The sequence below is a fragment of the Nelumbo lutea genome, chromosome 5 (assembly GCF_056320005.1).
Source record: "Nelumbo lutea isolate HS-2025 chromosome 5, American lotus-T2T, whole genome shotgun sequence".
Lineage (NCBI taxonomy): Eukaryota > Viridiplantae > Streptophyta > Magnoliopsida > Proteales > Nelumbonaceae > Nelumbo > Nelumbo lutea.
The window spans coordinates 74,178,095-74,196,145 of NC_142688.1; the positions used below are offsets into that span (position 1 = coordinate 74,178,095).

At 37.0% G+C, this 18,051-nt stretch overlaps 1 protein-coding gene across 1 annotated transcript; it reads left to right on the forward strand.

Annotated features, from left to right (window-relative positions):
* The first annotated feature begins 3,986 nt into the window (after window positions 1-3,986).
* LOC148852920 (uncharacterized) lies at window positions 3,987-9,844 on the forward strand. Its single transcript, XM_088944250.1, has 2 exons — window positions 3,987-4,454; window positions 8,301-9,844. The coding sequence occupies exon 2, from the start codon at window positions 8,516-8,518 to the stop codon at window positions 9,722-9,724; it is 1,209 nt and encodes a 402-aa protein (XP_088800376.1). The 5' UTR covers window positions 3,987-4,454; window positions 8,301-8,515; the 3' UTR covers window positions 9,725-9,844.
* The last annotated feature ends 8,207 nt before the right edge of the window (window positions 9,845-18,051 follow it).

Sequence of the window (18,051 nt, forward strand, 5' to 3'; positions counted from 1 at the left end):
ATCAGTGATTGAAATTTGTACATGAGAGTGAGTTAATCACAGTTTTAGGGGATTGTCTGATTGCCCCCACAGGAGAGTCCTTGGTTCAACACATGGAAGAAGGGAGTGGGTTTTATTCATACTAATTCGAAGAAGTGAATTCAATTGAAAAAGTAAAGAGAGAGCAAGGAGTGAGGAAAGAATTGGCTCTACACTTGAAGATGATGGCTAAGATGAAGTTTGATCCAACTGGAGGTTCGGGGAAGAAGCAACAGGGGCGAAAGAGTTCACTTAAAGCTAGAGAATCAGCATATAGATTCGGTCTTGGGTATAAGCCTGATGAATATGATCTGTTTGGGAAAAGGAAGAAGAAAGTATCATCCTTAAGCACTCCAATCCATTTTTTTAAGGCTGGAACCCAATCTAAGGACCAAACCCTCAACATCCAACTCCCTTCAACCCAACTCAAGCCTACTTCAATCCCATACCTCTCTACCTTCTTTATTGAAGAAGAGGTTATTCACTGTATGGGAAAGAGCTTGGTATCCCCCCAAATTGCCGAAGATAGCTCTAGTGGCCAGAGTGGAAGTCGGGGTATGGTCTTCATGATCAATTGGTCTTCCATCAAAGTTCTGAAAGCTGTCATACCCGGAGAAGCAAAAGGATCTTGTCTTCAACTCATTTCTAAATCCCCAGGTGGCGATATTTGTGTAACTAATCAAAACGACTGTGTCGACCCAGCGTATCTTATTCGTCCTTGCGTAGAAGAAGTTGCCAACTAGAGTGCTTGTCCCATAGTTTTGAGAACCAGCGCTGAATCTAAATCTTCTCTCAGGCTTGATTGTAAAGCTGGAGTGGGGAATCAATGCTCTCTACCCCACTTCCGTATATATCAAGAGTTTTTGATATTGATGTGTATATGGTTTTTCCCCTATGATGTTTAGTGTCATTCAAAGACACCTATGGAACTACGTCGGGCCTGATCCTTTTAAAAAGGGTATGTAGCGCAACCCATATCACGGGCTAGACCCCTTACATAAATAAATTTTTATTTCCAAGAAAAAGGGTAAAATAAAAGAAGATGATGATGGAGATGGTCATGCCTGGTGTAGTGTCATGCCTTCTTTTGAGGAAAAGGAATGGTCAACCTGTTTATTACTTTTAGAGGATCCTCAACACCGAGTTTGCTACCGAAAGTTTAGGCATAAGTGAATTCAACTCATTTGCTCCACCCAAAGAATCTACTGGCATCACTCTTACTTCCTTTCAATTCAACTTTTCCAATCTTCCATACTTGTTTTTACTCACTCTAGTGCTTCAAGAAAACCTGCGGAAGAATCCGAATTCTCTTTGAATGCAAGAAAGTTTTTAAAGACATGTCGTTTAGATCCATTTGCACAAGCATGCTTCTTGGATTTCAGAGGGCTAGGGTGTCCCAATGATGTCTGATCTTTTCCTTACAAAAAAAAAAGAGAAAATAATATAATATAATAAAAAAGTAAAATATAATAAAAACATAAAAAAATAATAATAATTTAAAAAATGTGTTTAGTGTAGAAAGTGACAGAGGTGTGCATAAACTATATTCGCACTGAAGTAATTAAAAAAGGAGGTCTCTCGATTTTCAATCTATACAACAAAGTGAGTTTCGTCAGCTTGCCTCTTAGCATACCATACGTAGTTTAAAAAAAATTGTATCATGGCATATCATGACTCTTTGTTTGTTTCCTTGCATACAGTGGATTTTTTATTGCATCATGGCATATTGCGCTTTTTAATAGTTTAAAAATTGCATCATGGCATATCATGAATTTTCTGCTTCTTTTCTGGCATACAGTGGATTGTCTAGTTTCTGCTTCTTTACCGGCATATAGTTTTCGTTTTCTTGGCTTACAATAGATTGCCTAATTTTTGTGTTTTCCCAGCTATAGTGGGTTGTCTAAGTTTTTGCGTTTTCTTGGCTTACAATAGATTGTCTAATTTTTGTGTTTTCCCAGCTTATAGTGGGTTGTCTAAGTTTTTGCATTTTCCCGACTTACTATGGATTGCCTAAGTTTTGCGTTTTCTTGGCTTATAGTGGATTGTCTAATTTTTGCATTTTCCCGACATACTGTAGATTGTCTAGTTTTGTGTTTTCCTGATTTACTGTGGATTGTCTAGTTTTTTGTGTTTTTCTGGCTTATAATGGATTGTTTAATTTTTGTGTTTTCTCAACTTACAATGGATTGTCTAAGTTTTGCTTTTTCCCAGCTTATAGTGAATTGTTTAGTTTTTGTTGTTTCCTAGCTTATTATGAATTGTCTAAGTTTTACGTTTTCCCAACTTATAGTGGATTGTCTAATTTTTGCTATTGCCCGACTTACTGTGGATGGGATCAGTTTTTGTTTTCCCGACGTATAGCGAATTTCCGATTGCATCATGGCATATTATGAATTTTTGCTTGTTTCCCGACATATAGTGGATTATTTATTGTATCGCGGCATATCGCACTTTTTAATAGTTTAAAAATTGCGCCATGGCATAGCATGATTTTTTGCTTGTTTCCCGGCATATAGTTGATTTTCGATTGCATCGTGGCATATTGTGCTTTTAACAATTTAAAAATTGCATCATGGCATAGCATGACTTTTCGCTGATTTATGGCATACAATGGATTTATCATCTCGCATTGTAACTTAACCTATTTTTTATCATGTTGTAAAACATTTTTATTACTTTTCTGATAGAAAATGCGTCTCTTGATTTGCATTGCGGCTTATTGTACTTTACTTTTTTTAGTTTTGATGTGTCTGACGTGCACCAAGCTTTTCTTTCTAAGGGTACACCATTCCTCAAGAATTAGGCAATCGCACAACAATAAAACTGGCTTGAACACGATGAAACGATGTTGCACAGGAACTCCTTTTCGCATCAATCCTCCTTCTTCGTCTCGCCCCTCTTCCAAACCCATCCTTCGCAAAAATCTTTGTGTGCTTATTTTTGTCTTTGTTGTTTCGTAGTCTCCTACTTCACAACATAGAGGGGCAGTTGTTAGCACCCGATTTTTGCTCGGTCCGCCGCCCGACCCTCCAATTCACCCCAAACACCCCGATCAGACCCTTCCGATCCATTCGAAACATCCAAAAGCCCAAGAAACCCAAATTTCACCTTGATAGCTCTTAGATCCACCATTAAACCTGTCTGATACCAATCTGACGGCCCTCGATCGACCTCGTTTACACCTCAACCACCAGATCAAACACATCGAATAGACTTAGGACCTCCCAAAACCACATACCCATAAAATTTCAACTCAAGACTCCTTCGTTCACCCGTCCATCAAACAAAGATTCCATTTTGACCGTTCTCGCACTAACCCATATCCACTTGATCCGAACACATCTAAACCAATCAAACTTTTCCAATCATCCTAGAATACCACAAAAACCCCTACGTTGGAGATTCCAGCCCAAAACACCTTCATTTACCCTCGATCACAAAGATTCTATTTTAAGGCTCTAGATCGACCGGATTCCAAATCTGCTTGATTCGGGCCCAATTGGCTCAATCTAGTTTTACCAATCATCTCACACTATCAAAAAATCCCACTCGTGAGAAATTTCACCCAAAACTACCTTTATTTTTTTCTTCATTATACAAAGATTCCATTTTACGTTCCTATATTAATCGAGTCAAACCCTTTCTGGATCTACCCAATCCAGGCCCATTTGGGCCAATGTGACCCCACTGGCCACCTTAAGGCATCCAAAAACCCTAATTTACAAAATTTCAACTAAAAATGCCCTCTTTAACCCTTCCATCCAAAACAATTCCATTTCGACCAATGCTATTAGCCCCCACACACAAATCCACTCTCTATTATTAGATCCATTTTGACCCGAAACCAGAATCAAGAACCCGGTTTGACCCTCCTAGAGGTTTAACTCAGCCAAAACACCCCATTTGACTCAAAATTACGAAAATGCACCACTTTCCATATAAATTAAAGTAAACTCTTCATTCGCCCTAATGGGGAAGAGTCGAAGGCTTAACTGTTCATCTTCTTCTCTGCTCGAACCAACGGCGGAGCAGAGAATAACCTCTTCCTCCTGCGATTTCGCCGAGCCCCTTCTCCTATTCTCTTTCCTTTCTTCTTCGTCCTTTTCACCTTCCGCCAGAACCAGTAACACAGTAGCGTGAGACGGAATCTCTACCACCACCGACTTTCCCCTTTTCTCTTCCTCTAGTTTTATTTGTTTCGAAAAGCATAGTTGTCTCCATCGATAGTTCCTGTTGTCGTCTATCCCACCTTCAACGCAAAACAGAGGAGTTGTAGAGCTAACTCCTGCTTGGAACGAACACTCTTGTGCAGCATCGGTGCTTGATTACGCCAGACAATCCGGGACTCTGTGAGATCCTGAAGCGGACCAACCTTATTCCTACCGAAGTTCGGCCAACCTTTGCAGTATCCGGCGACGTGGAATCAGCGCAGTCAGGTAATCCTCCGTCAATCAGATCTCTTTCTCTCTATTTTAGTTTATTTTATCCTTTCTCTTTATATATATATATATATATATATATATATTTGTGAACCAGGGATGAGAAAGGGGAAGAATCGATTTTCTATGAGCTCCATAGTCTGCCTAATCTGGTTTTTTTAGTTTCAGTTCGATTTCTGTGTTACCTTTCTTCTTTCGGTTGGACTTTTTTTTAACCGAATATGAACGCCTGGGGGTAGATTGTTCTTCTTTCAGACACTTTATAGTTCATGCAAAGTGATGACTGCCGGATAGCAAGTTTAGTCGGTTCCCCTCCTTTTCTTTCTTAGATTTTCTATGATACATATTACTGAACTGTAACAATAGGTCTTTGTCTTTTTTTTTCCGTTTATATATAATCTAGAAATTGAAAATACAGTTTGGGGGTGGGCACTGTCCTTTTTGGGTGTAGTTGGAATCCTCCATCAAATTCCTTTTTTTCCCCTTCTTTCTTCAAGTGCTGAAGGAAAAAGTGAAGGACTAAGGAAAGGAATTCCAGAATCTTTTCTGAATTTGAGAAAAGCAATGAAGAACTGAGAGAATTGATCCATATAAGGGTAGTACAGTGGCTAAAATAATCAGAGCTGTTTACAGACTTCACAATGGATGATTTGTTGAGGAAGTGGGGTGAGATTGTTAACTGCACCCAGACCAAAGCAATCTTGGGTGTGTCTTGAACTCCCCCACTGGCTGGCTTCTTAAAACTAAACTTTGATGGGAGTGGTCGGGGGAATCTTGGACAATCGGGGATTGGAGGTGTGTTTAGGGATGAGAATGGGCTTGTCTCTGCCATGTTCTCTGGCCCAATTGGAGTGGATGACTCTCTTAGGGCTGAAATCTTTGCAGTTATGAAAGGTGTTCAAAGAGCCAAGGAACTGAATATAAGAAAACTCATCATTGAAGGGGAATTAGAGGTGGTGGTAGGGTGGCCAAGTAAAGAAAACAACAGATTATGGATGTACAGTAACGAGAGGAGGAATTTTAGGTGGTTAGTTTAAGAGATAGAAGTTAAGATTAGCTGGGTGAAAAGATCTGCTAACTCTTTTGTGGATGGGTTAGCTAAGCAAGGAGTTGAGAGGGAGTCATTGTTTTGGGCACAAGTGTAACTTTTTTCCATTTTGTTCTTGGGAGTGTTTAGCTCCATTTGGAAGATAAGAAAGTTTATCTTCCTCTCTGTAATTACTTTTGTGATTAAATAATGAAATGTTGTTATTGATAAAAAAAAATTGAAAACACAGATTCACTAAAAACACCAAAACTTTAATTGTCAAACAAAAAAGCATCAAAACTTTCCAGAAACCGGAACCTATCCGACAATTTCTAAAATTTGAGAGTATATCTATATCACTAACAATTAGTAGTCAAAATAAGTAATCATAGTTTGACATCTAGTTGAGATAATATAAAAATAAAATAAAACTTTACATAAATATATCCAGAAAAAATATGGAGAACTTTAGGAGGACCTGTAAATCTTATTGCATCATTCCAAGAGGTACATTCTACGAGTCTTTTAGGAATTTTGAAATAAAATACTCTTTTCATACAACATTGCTGTAGAATGGATAGTCAAAAGAGACATGGGGAACCATCCTTGGAGATATAGGGAACTGAAAACAATGAGTGGGTATGCACTAAACAGTAGAGATGAGCAGAAGTGTCTCTATAACATCAAAATATGTTAGGACAGGGCAGTAGGCCTCTGTATCTAGCAAATAGTGAACATAAGTAACTCAAACTAAACAGTCTGGTCTGGCTGAAGAGGTCTAATACATTTTTGCTCACTTGTAAACATCAGCCTTCACTCTAACCAATAAAAAATCGAAACACCAATCACTGATGATATGGTTTGTATTATGAAGAACTGTAAGACACAATGGAATGTAGCTACCGATAATTGAATTAGGAAGACATAAAAAATCTTTCATGTGTTTCCAATCCAAAACAGGTAAGAAAGGATAAAATAAAAAATTGCCAAAGGAAACCTTGGCAACAGGGAATGTTCTTCCCAAAGCAAACCTTCGATGAAGAGGACTCTACAGAAATGAACAAAAGAAATAAGAGAAATAAACTAAACAAGTGGGATAAAACAGGTGGGATACTGGTCTTGGCCCTAGGGAATCCTGGTCATCTCCTTGGAAAGCTATCCATGGCGTTTTGCCCTCCTGTCTAATGAAAGTTACCATTTCTGATCCAAAAAAAGAACTAAACAATGAATATAAATAAATCCTGCCAAAAGTAAGGAAAAAGAAGGAAATAAGGCAGAAATTAGATACATACGTTGATTTCCCTTAATGATTGAGAACGATCAAGTCCTCTTTCTCCTTCAATTTGGACAATGCAAACCCTAGATGAAGAGGATCCTACAGAAACAGACAAAAGAAATCAATTACAAAAGAGGGAATAGGAACAAGTCTCACCAAAATAAGGGGAAAATAGATACATACCTTATTGCCTTGGGGAACTGAGAATGATCAACTCGCACAACAAAGACAAACTGAAAAAGAAGGGACACAAATGAAAAGAAAGAAAATGCTTCAGGTCACATGATCCTTGCTCAACTTGGGTGTTCGCTAAGATGATCAATAGGCTTCAGCGTTGCAAAACTCAACAGAGACGAAAAGCGGAGTCTCTCTGTCTCTCCTAGACCTGCTTCTGAGTCTCCTCATGGTCTGAGGAAGCAATGGTAAGATGTCCGAGGGATGTGGCACGATTGTAAATAACATTGGGTGTGGTGGCAAATGAATAAAGAGGTTATTGTTAGATGAATTCAATGAATGAATGATGAATCGAAAATTGAAATCATGAATTAAGTATTCAGTTTAATCTTATATAGGATTATTAGAAAAAGAAGCAATTTCAATGGTTCTTCTTTGAAGCTTGGAGGAAAGACCAAACAGGTTATTATTAATTTGTGGGTTGTTCCTGTGAAATTTGAGCTCTGTATTCATGAACCATGATGACAGTTGCAGCAGAAGTTTGATTGAATTTCTAAACTTAGCACCTTTAGAGTTTGTTTAGTTGATGAAAGACATGTTTGCATGGACGAAAATGCTCTACTTGTGTGTTTTCCTGGTTAGTTGAATTTTACAACATCTTAATATGTCATGGCAATTTGGTAAACAAGTTGTTCTTCAAGATCCAGGCCAGACCATCCAATTCATATTGAAATTCTAGTTAAATGGCTTGGTTTTCAACAAGATGGGCTTGAGTTATGGAAAAGACTCTTTGTATCCAAACTCTTGTCTACAATAGGTTGCATCCAACTTCTACTCATCTCCATATCAAATTTTCAAAGTTTACCATTAAGTGCAGAGCATTAGCAAGCCATCATCAAGTATAGAATCTTAAGAACCGGTGTATATGAATAATTATCCATGTAAACAATATCATAAGAAAATTTTGTGTTTAGGATTTATCTTTAACCTTAGGGGTCATTTCTTAACAGTTGATATGGCTGAACCGAAAAGCTTTTGCTTTGACTTTGGGTGAATAAGTTTTTATGTATGTTGTGGGTTTCTTAATGGCTTAAGCTGAAGTTGGGTCTATTACTATGCCCTTGAATATTTTATTAATTAATTATTTTATCTATTAAAGGTCAAAAGCAATATTCAATTGTTATCAAACAACCCCTTAATCTGTTCTTTCTGCAAGTACTAGGAGATAAACAATTAGAATTTGTTACTTGTAGGAATGAATCATTGAATTTATCTGGATAATAGCTTCTACATAATGCCATTAATCTCTTAGGTTTTAGTTTTTGGTAACATTAATCCACTTTTGTTTTTGTTTTGTTGTATTCAGATGTTAGAGCTAGTGAGCTCTTAAAGACATCACTTTGTTTTTTGGAGCACATCACGCCAGTTGTAAATTTGGGGACAACTCAGGAAAGATAAGGGAAGCTGTGAAAACATCTGCTTAAAAACTTACCTGTGGCAGTAGTAAATTTCTTTTGCTTCATTTTCGTGCACCAATTGAATTGATTTTGGAGGTTTGTTCGATTGGAAGTGGGTTTCTCAATGTCGTTGCTTGAGGTCATCAAGAAAGCTACAATTGATTCTGGCACTTTTACGACTAAGTCGAAGTATCCGATTGTTCTGAATGCTGATGTGATTTTACCTAATTTGAAGCCTGAAAGTGGGGGTCCCAATGAGATTTCTCCAATCAAACGCATGGGAGGATGGAGGATATCTGATACGGATTCTGAGATCATTGAACTAGGCAATCATTTCTTCAATAAATTGAAGCGGAAGCTCAAGAACCCTAAATCTTTGAACCAGGATGAATTCCTAGAGACTCTGAATTTGTTTCTTGAGAAAAATGGGGAAAAGCTTGGTTTATCATGTCATGTTGATTCGTCTGACTCCAGTTACACCTGCCTAATGATTCAAAAGTTGGGATTTTTTATCAGTCGAGATGCTATTATTTTAATTTTGGAGGCTTCCTTGGTTTTGGAGCTCTGGGAACTGTTGGAGACAATAATTGTTCAAGGGCTTGTTCATTCTTCTTCTAGTAATTTGGTACAGTCTCTGATTGAGAAGAAGCGGTCGGACTTGCTTTGTCTCTGTGTCATGCATATATCAGATCTTCAGGTACCGGATCTTCTTAGCATATTGAAATACTTCTTGTCTCCTCCCAAACATGCTTACAATTGTGTGGTCAGTGTGAGAAAAGAATGGGAGAGCCAAGCTCTTTTAGCTATTGAGAAGGCAACCAGCCAAAACCTTTCTAAAAAGAGATCTGACTTGGCAAAGCAAGCTTCAATCTTGCTCATGACTGCCCATGATGACTTTTCTACCTTTGAACTCTGTTTGCATTATGTGTTTGCATCCCCAAACCTTGATGAGCTGACATTGTCATCTTCTGTTAGAAGGCTCAATAGTTCTGAAATGCTGAGCTTAATTAGGTATTTAGGGAAATGGTTGATGAAGTATGTGAAGTTTCCGCAAGCAGTTCCATGTCCAAAAGCAGCATCTAAGCTAGGACTAAAAGCTTGTCTATGGGCACCTTCCCTTGAATCGGTTGTGAGGAGTCTCGGATTAGTGCTGGATGATCATTTCTCTTCCTTGGTGCTGTACTCTGAGTTTCATGAAGAGCTGAAATTGATAGAAGATATTATGAAGTCTTTAGTCGCTGAAGCTAGGTTATGTTGCCCAATAGCAAATGTACTTCAAAATTTGATAAAAGATGTTGGGCTTTGCGAAGCTGAAAAATCTGAACTGGTTTAATGATGCTTCGATACTTGTATCATTCTCTTTATGGTTTTTGTTAACATTGGCACCAACCTTTTAGTTGTAGTGTAATCTGAACACAATTTTGGATGAATGGAAGAGATATTCATTATTTCAGTTGTGATTCTTATATTCTTGTTTCTTTTATCTTGATGTTGTTCTCCATGAATTTATCTGATGGCATAATGAGTTACTCCTGAAAATGAATCTTCTGTCTCCCCCATCACTAGCACACTTGCAAATTCCAAAACCCGCTTACCCCACTCTTTAGCCATGTATGTGGTATTTCACATTGTTCTGGACTACTGGATCTCTTGTTTTGGACCAAGCCATATCTTTCTTTTAGACCAGTATGACACATGAAGGAGTGAATCAAATAAACTATTAAGAATGTAAGGGCATTTATGTCCTTTCATCTTTTTTATATTTGGGTGCCTATTCAAGGGCCCATTTGTAATTTTATTCAAATATCAAGAAAGTCTCTTCAGGGAGTGAATAGTAACACTCTCGAGTTCTTCGACAAAACCTTTCTTCTTCTGCTTTAATTTGGTATCAAAGCATCGAAAGATCAAGGAGAGCATTTGCTGCTGGTCATGACTCAAGCAAACCTGTTGATATTAATACATCGCCAGTTGACATCTAGCAGCTCGTACAGTTGGCGGCGTTCATTTGCAGTTTTGACGCCCCTTGATGCACCTCATTTTTAGAGGAATTTTGGTATACATTTCATGTTGGCTTGAAGCTCTTTTACATTTTTCTTGGATTTTTTAGATGAAAATTGGCGAAAATTACAGATTTGGAGTTTAGGGCTTGCATGCTCGCATGGTGGGCTGGTTGCTATTAAACCCACTTACGTTTGAAGTGTGGTAAATTTTTGAGATTACAAGAAGTAGTCTCAAATTTTTAGGAGCCCTAAAACTTTTTGGGAATTTTTTTCTTCCCTTATTTTTCCGTCAACACCTTCTTTTCTTTTGTTTATTGTTATAGTTGTGTTTAACCTTCAAGGAAAGATGTTTGGATGTTCAGCCAGTGTTGGGAGATTGTGGTGTTGGTGAGTAAAGTGTTTTTATAGGGGTGATGATCAATGGATTCACACAAGGATGTGTACGTACCTACCTATGTCCTTCTAGGAAGTAATGGTAGTGTTAGAGGGTAAATTACTACTATAAAACTTGATGGAACAAATTTTCTTAAATGGTCTCAATTAGTTATGCTCACAATTAGAGGAAGAGGTAAGCTTTGATTTATTATCGGTAAGGAAACTAAGCTGAAGCCTGAAGATCCAAATTATTCCAAATGGGAACAGGATAATTTGCTGGTTATGTTATGGCTGGTATGTTCTATGTAATCTCACATTGCCCGCAACTATATGTTCCTTCCAACAACTAAGGACATTTGGGATAGGTTACCTTCAACTTATTCTCAAGTGAAGAATACGGGTAGAATCTATTAGTTGCGAAGTGAAGCATGTAATATGCGACAGGGGGAGAAATCGGTGGCCATGTATTTCTCTTCCTTACAATTAGTTTGGGAAGAAATTGATCATTTAGAAGCTTTGGAGTGGAAGGATCCTATTGATGCTGAACAATATAGAAAGGGCATTGAGAAAAACTGTGTCTTTGATTTTCTTGCGGGACTGAATGCCGATTATGATTTCACCAGGTAACACATCCTTAGTGTTGATATTTTGTCACTCTCAATAGCATATTCTTTGGTGCAAAATGAAGAGAGTAGGAGGATTTCCATGATGTAAGTTCCTATAAGTGAACACACAACTCTTGTGTCGACAAAATCCAAACAGAGTTCTGGTAAACCTGAAGATGTAGTTTGTGAATATTGCAATAAGCCAAGGCACACCAAGGATAGGTGTTGGAAATTAAATCCCCACCTAAAGCCTGAGAAGTTTAAAACTGGAAAGACGGTAAGTGCTCATGTTGCTACAACTAGTCATGATTCTCAAACTCACATGGTTGAGGGAAATTCTTCTGCTCAGGCATCTACTCATGACATATCTCTGATGTGATGGAAAAATTGAGAGGCATCATGCTCCATCTTGAAAAGAGTGGGTGGCCTACATCTATTGGTTCACACTCACCTTCTAGTGCCTTTGCAAAATCAGGTACTGCACTTGCGTGCCATGCCTCATCCTATGGCTCTTGGATAATTAACATAGGAGCTAGTGATCATATGGTCGATACGCCTTCCTACTTTACCACGTATAAACTTTTTTCAGGGAAAGGTAAGATTGTTATTGATTAGGGGTGCTCATGGTTTTGTTAATTGAATCGTGGGGCATTTTATGGACTGAACTGGTAGTACTGGTTTTTGGAAAGCTGGTAACCTAAACCAAACCAAAACCAGTCGGTTAACTCGCTGACCGATTTGGTTAATTTTCGGTTCGGTTTGCCAGTTTTTTGGTTTTTTAGTTTTAACAATATATTTTATAAAAATATTTATAATGTATAATAAAAATTATAAATATATGTATAAAATATTATATTTTACATAATAAATAATATATAACGTATTATAAAAACATCGGTCGGTTTGGTTAACCGCCGGTTTTTTATATTGGTTAATCGAAACCGAACTAGTACCTTCAGTTTTTTAAAAACATCGAATCAAAACCGAATTGACCGATTCGGTTAACTGATTTTTCAATTCGGTTTCAATCGGTTTTTTTTGGCCGGTTCAATTTTTCGGTCTTTTTTGCTCACCCCTATTGCTGATGGATCTCATACCCCAATTTTGGGTTTGGGTGAAGTTAAGCTTACCAACAACCTTTCTTTGAAATCAGTTCTCGATGTCCTACAACTGCATAGAAATCTCTTATCTGTTAGCTCTCTTACAAAGTCTCATAATTGTTCTGTAACATTCTTTCCATCTTATTGTGTCTTCTAGGATCTACAATGTGATGTCTGTCAACTATTAAAGCAATGTAGAATCACATATTTTGCAAGTAACAAGAGAAGTAATGCTGCTTTCCATTTAATGCATACTGATGTTTGGGGACTTTATTCTATTCCATGTATGGGTGGTTATATATATTTATTCTCTTTGTTGATGACTACTCGTGGTATATTTGGTTGTATTTGATGATGAGCTGAAATGAAGTACCTTCAATTATAAAAGGCTTTGTTAATATGGTTGAGACACTATTTGTAAAGAAGATTATTAGATTTGACAATGCCAAGGAAAACTTTGAGAAGCACTTACAAGCTTTCCTTGAAGAGAAAGGAGCAATTCACCAAAGTTCATGTCCTCATACCCCCAACAAAATGGGGTATCAGAGAGGAAAAACATACATGCGGTTGAAGTTGCTAGGGGATTGTTATTCCGGATGCATGTCCCAACTCGATCTTGGAGGGATGGTATAGAAACAACTTTATATCTTATTAATAGACTTCTTTCGCGGACCCTTTATTTCCAATCTCTTCATTAGCTTCTTTTTCCCGATGAGGATACCTTCCATCTTCCTCTTAAGGGCTTTGGGTCATCCATGACATGAGTCATTCTAGGTTGAAATTTGATCCAAAGTTTTAAGTGTGTTGTGTTGGGATATTCTTCAATCCAAAAAGGGTACTATTGTTATGATCCTTACTTTGGAAAAAGGTATGTGTCCAAAAAAGTTATACTCTTTGATTATACTCTCTTCTTTTCTTCTTCTCGTCTTTCTCTTCAAGGGGAGAATGCTAGTGAAGATTAGACTCCTTTTTGTATGTCGATTCCTGCTACAGTTCTAACTGGTATTGTCAATCCTTCTCCTTCTCCTCCTCCTCTTCCTCCTTGTGGTGGTAGTAATACTCCTCCTATGCCTCATATTCTTCGGTCTTGGCACTAGTGGTTCATTAAATAAAAAAAGAGGATGACTCTAGAGATTGAATGCCCATTACAATATGAATTCCTAGACTCAGGTAATTTGAATTCTAAACCTCTTCTTATTTCTGATACTTGCGATGAACCTATTATTGAGCCTCCTAGTGTGGTTTCTAACCTTAACCTTCCTATTGCAGTTTGTAAAGAAAAAATGAATGTGCTAAATATCCTTTCTCATATTATGCCTCTTTTAATACCTTATCTACCTCTTATTGTGTCTATATCTCTTCCATTGTTTCTGTTTTTATCCCTCACAATGTTACTGAGGCAGTGCAATTCCTTCATTGGAATGATGCTATAAACTAGAAAAAGAAGGCACTTGAGAAAAATTAGACATGGGAAATTATTTCTCTTCTAGTGGGCAAAGTTCTTGTTGGATGTAAGTGGGGTTACATAGTGAAGCATAAATCTGATGGCTCAATTGAAAAGTATAAAGTTTGATTTGTGGCAAAAGGGTACACTCAATATTACAATATTGATTCAAGAAACCTTTGCTCCAATAGCCAAGATGAACTCCATTCGAGTTATCATGTCTTTTGATGCCCATTATTCTTGATCATTGTATCAAATGGATGTTAAAGATGCCTTCCTTAATGGCGACCTTCATCAAGAAATTTACATGGAACTTTCTCCTGGGAGTGAGTGAAAGGTTTGTCGTTTGAAGAATCCCTTTATGGCCTTAAATAATTCCCTAAAACTTGGTTTAACAGATTCAGAAAAACTATCTTAAAAATTGGCTTTTTTCAATCTCAAGTTGAGCATACCTTGTTTATCAGGAGAGCAAATGGAAAAGTGACTATTTTGATAGTGTATGTTGATGACGTTGTTATCATAGGAGATGATATCTCTGGAATTGTTGAACTAAATTGTTTTCTTCCTACTGAATTTGAAATTAAAGATCTTGGAAATGTTCAGTATTTCCTAGGGATTGAGGTCACAAGGTCAAAGAGGGGCATTTATATTTCTTAGAGGAAATATGTCATTGATCTGTTTCAGGAAGTAGGGAAATTGGATTGTAAACCAGCTAAAACTCCAATTGATCACAATCATAAGTTGGGAGTTGATGATGGATATGTCATTCCTGACGAAGTTGTGTATCAAAGCCTTGTTGGCCGCCTTCTCTACTTGTTCTTTGACTAGGTTAGATATATCATATGTTGTGAGTGTGGTTAGACAATATATGCACAAGTTTAGATCATCTCATATGCAAATAGTGAATAGAATACTAGCCTATTTAAAAGGATGACCAAGAAAAGGGATGCCATATTCTAATCATGGGCATCCCAAGCTAGAGGCTTATTTTGATGCTAAGTAGGCATGTTCTATTAATGATAGGCGGTTTACTTCTGGCTATTGTACCTTGGTGGGTGGTAATATTATATCTTGGAAGAGTAAAAAACAATTTTTTGTGGCTTGATTTAGTGCAAAGACAGAATACAGAGCTATGGCTCATGGAGTTTCCGAATTGTTATGGCTGAAGAGCTTGTTGACAGAAATGAGAATGCAAATTGATACTCCAATGATATTATATTGTGACAATCAAGCAGCCATAAACATAGCCCATAATCCTGTTCAACATGATTATACAAAGCATATAGAGGTTAGTCGGCATTTCATTAGAGAAAGAGTTGCTAGTGAAGAGATTTGTTTACCTTTTGTAAGGTTTGAAGATCAATTGGCTGATTGTCTTAGTAAAGTGGTCTCCAAATCAAAGTTTGACAACAATTTGAACAAGTTGAGCATGACAAATATCTATGCTTAGCTTGAGGGGGAGTGTTGAGAATGTAAGGGAATTTATGTCCGTTCATCATTTTTTTTGTATTTGGGCACCTATTCAAGGGCCCATTTGTAATTTTCTTCAAATATTAAGAAAGTCTCTTTAGGGTGTGAATAGTAACACACCTAAGTCCTTCGACAAAACCTTTCTTCTTCTTCTTCTTCTTCTTCTTCTTCTTCTTCTTCTCGACTGCTTTAACTTAACCCAATACAAAGAACAAGTACAAGCATGATGAATTTTAATAAGTTCATTGATGGGTTTGAGCTTAAGGAATTGCCTCTTGCTTAAACAAATTTACTTGGTCAAACTTGCATGCTAACCTAATGTGTTCCAAACTAGATAGATTCTTATTTACTACAGATTGGGAAGAACATTAGTGGAGTATCGACTCCAAAGCATTACCAAGAGTCACTTCAGATCATTGGCTAGTACTTATCTTAAAAAAAAGAGGGTGAGTGGGGTCCAACTCCTTTTAGATTTGAGAATATATGGCAGTCCAATAGGGGATTTATAGAGAAGGTAAAGGAATGGTAGAAAGGTAACAATTCGAGGGTCAAATAGGAAAGGTGTGATATTTCATTGGAAATTGAATGAGTTTAAGTTCAAAATTAAAGATTGGAATATTCAATAGTTTGACTGATTGGGGGCGCCATGTTGCCTAGTCACCTAGGTGGGTGTCTAGGCGACTCCCTAGGTACCATAACCATATCTATTTAATAATTATTCATGATTTTCATAAGAAAAGTTTAAATTTCATATTAAAGTATAGAAAATCAATATATTCATGAGAAGAAAAGGAAGAAGGAAAATAAAATTCAAAAAATATAGGGGCTGAACCCTTGTTTTTGTTATAGGAAAATAAGAAAATAAAAGGTATTGGTAGTAGTAGTAGTAAAAGAATATATGGAAAAGGAAAATGTGCTGATTAGATAAAATTTTAAGTTCTTACTTACTTATTGGTATAGGTTTTTAAGTCTTTGAGGATTCAATACAACATTTAGCAATGTTTGTGTTGATTAAACCCTGATAAATACGAAAATAATAAAAATAAATTAGTATATAAACACACAAAATTATTATTTTAGTTTAATAATGTCTATTTTATAATTATAATATCAAAAAAGAATGAATAAAAAAGTATTTTATATTAGGAAGTAGAAAATTGCTTGATGATTAGGCAAGACGAGTGTCAAAGGGCACCTTGTTACGCCTGCCTAGGTGTCACCTTGACAACTAGGAGAAGAAGCAAGAGGTAATAAGCAAAATTGAGAATCTAGATTAAAAAAAAACTATGGGTGATTTTTAAGAGAGAGAAAAGGAAGAGAGATGGTCTTTGAGGAAGCAATTGGAGAATGTTTTACTTAAGGAGGAGGTTAGTTGGGGATAGAAATTTTGGGTTAACTGATTGAAGGAGGGGGATACAAATACCGAATTTTTCCATACTTTGGCTAATGGAAAAAGAAGAAAAAACTGTACCTCTAAAGTTATAGTGAATAGTACTACTATTTCCTAGCTAGATGAGATTGGTCAAGCGTTTGTGGATCGCCATAAGTCTATTTTCAAGAGACCATTTAATGAGAATGTATGGCTTGAGGGTTTGGAGTGGTCTAGTTTAGAGGACTCTAGGGAGTGGCTGGAAAGAAGGTTTGAGTTAAGTGAAATTAAGGATGTTATGTTTTCTATGGATAGATCTAAAGCTCCTAGATCGAATGGTTTTATTATGGTATTCTATTAGAATTGTTGGAAAGTGTTGAAAGATGATCTATGGAAAGTGTTTGAAGAATTCTATGAAAGCTTAATGATTAATGTGGATCTCAACTCAACATTTATTGTATTGATTCTACAAAAAAATGATGCCTTGCACTTAAAGGATTTTAGGCAAATTAGCTTGGTTAATAGTTTGTAGAAGATCCTTTCCAAGGTTCTCTCCTAAAGAATTACATCAGTTCTTCCTTCCATAATATCACAATGTCAATGAGACTTTGTAAAGGATAGATAAATTAGTAATCAAAATTTTCCAATGAAAGTGTTGAGGAGATGAGGTTTATTACAAAGGGTTTTATATGTAAGCTAGATCTTGGAAAGGCATATGATTTGGTGAAGAAGAATTTTGGGTTTGGTGATACATAATGTAAATGGATCTTATGATGCATTAAGACTTATCATTATTTGATTATTGTGAAAGGATCTATGGTGGATCACTTTCCAATGCTAAGAGGTCTTAAACTTGTAACTCAAACTAACAAGAATTTGGTGAGGGGTTGGAGGGTAGGTAGGAATGGGGTGCCTCTTACCCATTTGTAATTTGCTAATGATAGATGTTGTTCATATAACAATGACTACAACATTTGCAGATGTCCCCAAGAAGAGCACCACCTCGTCATCATTCAGCCTTCTGCTTTTCTTGAACATCTACAATGTGTTATATGCATGAGTGCAAGCCTTAGAGTCTACTTAGATCAGGCACGATGTTTTAGGTCCGAGCCTGAGCCCACGGGCCTGAAATCCTATCCAAGCCCAACATAGATCGGGTCGGGACAGCCCATCGAGCTACTCAGCCCATGAACAGTTCTAGAAATGACCCATCAAAATCGAAGGCATGTTGGAAGAGTTAGAATCCATCTTATTGATGGCTGAACCATGTTAAATGGTGGTGTAGCTGGAAGCGTGT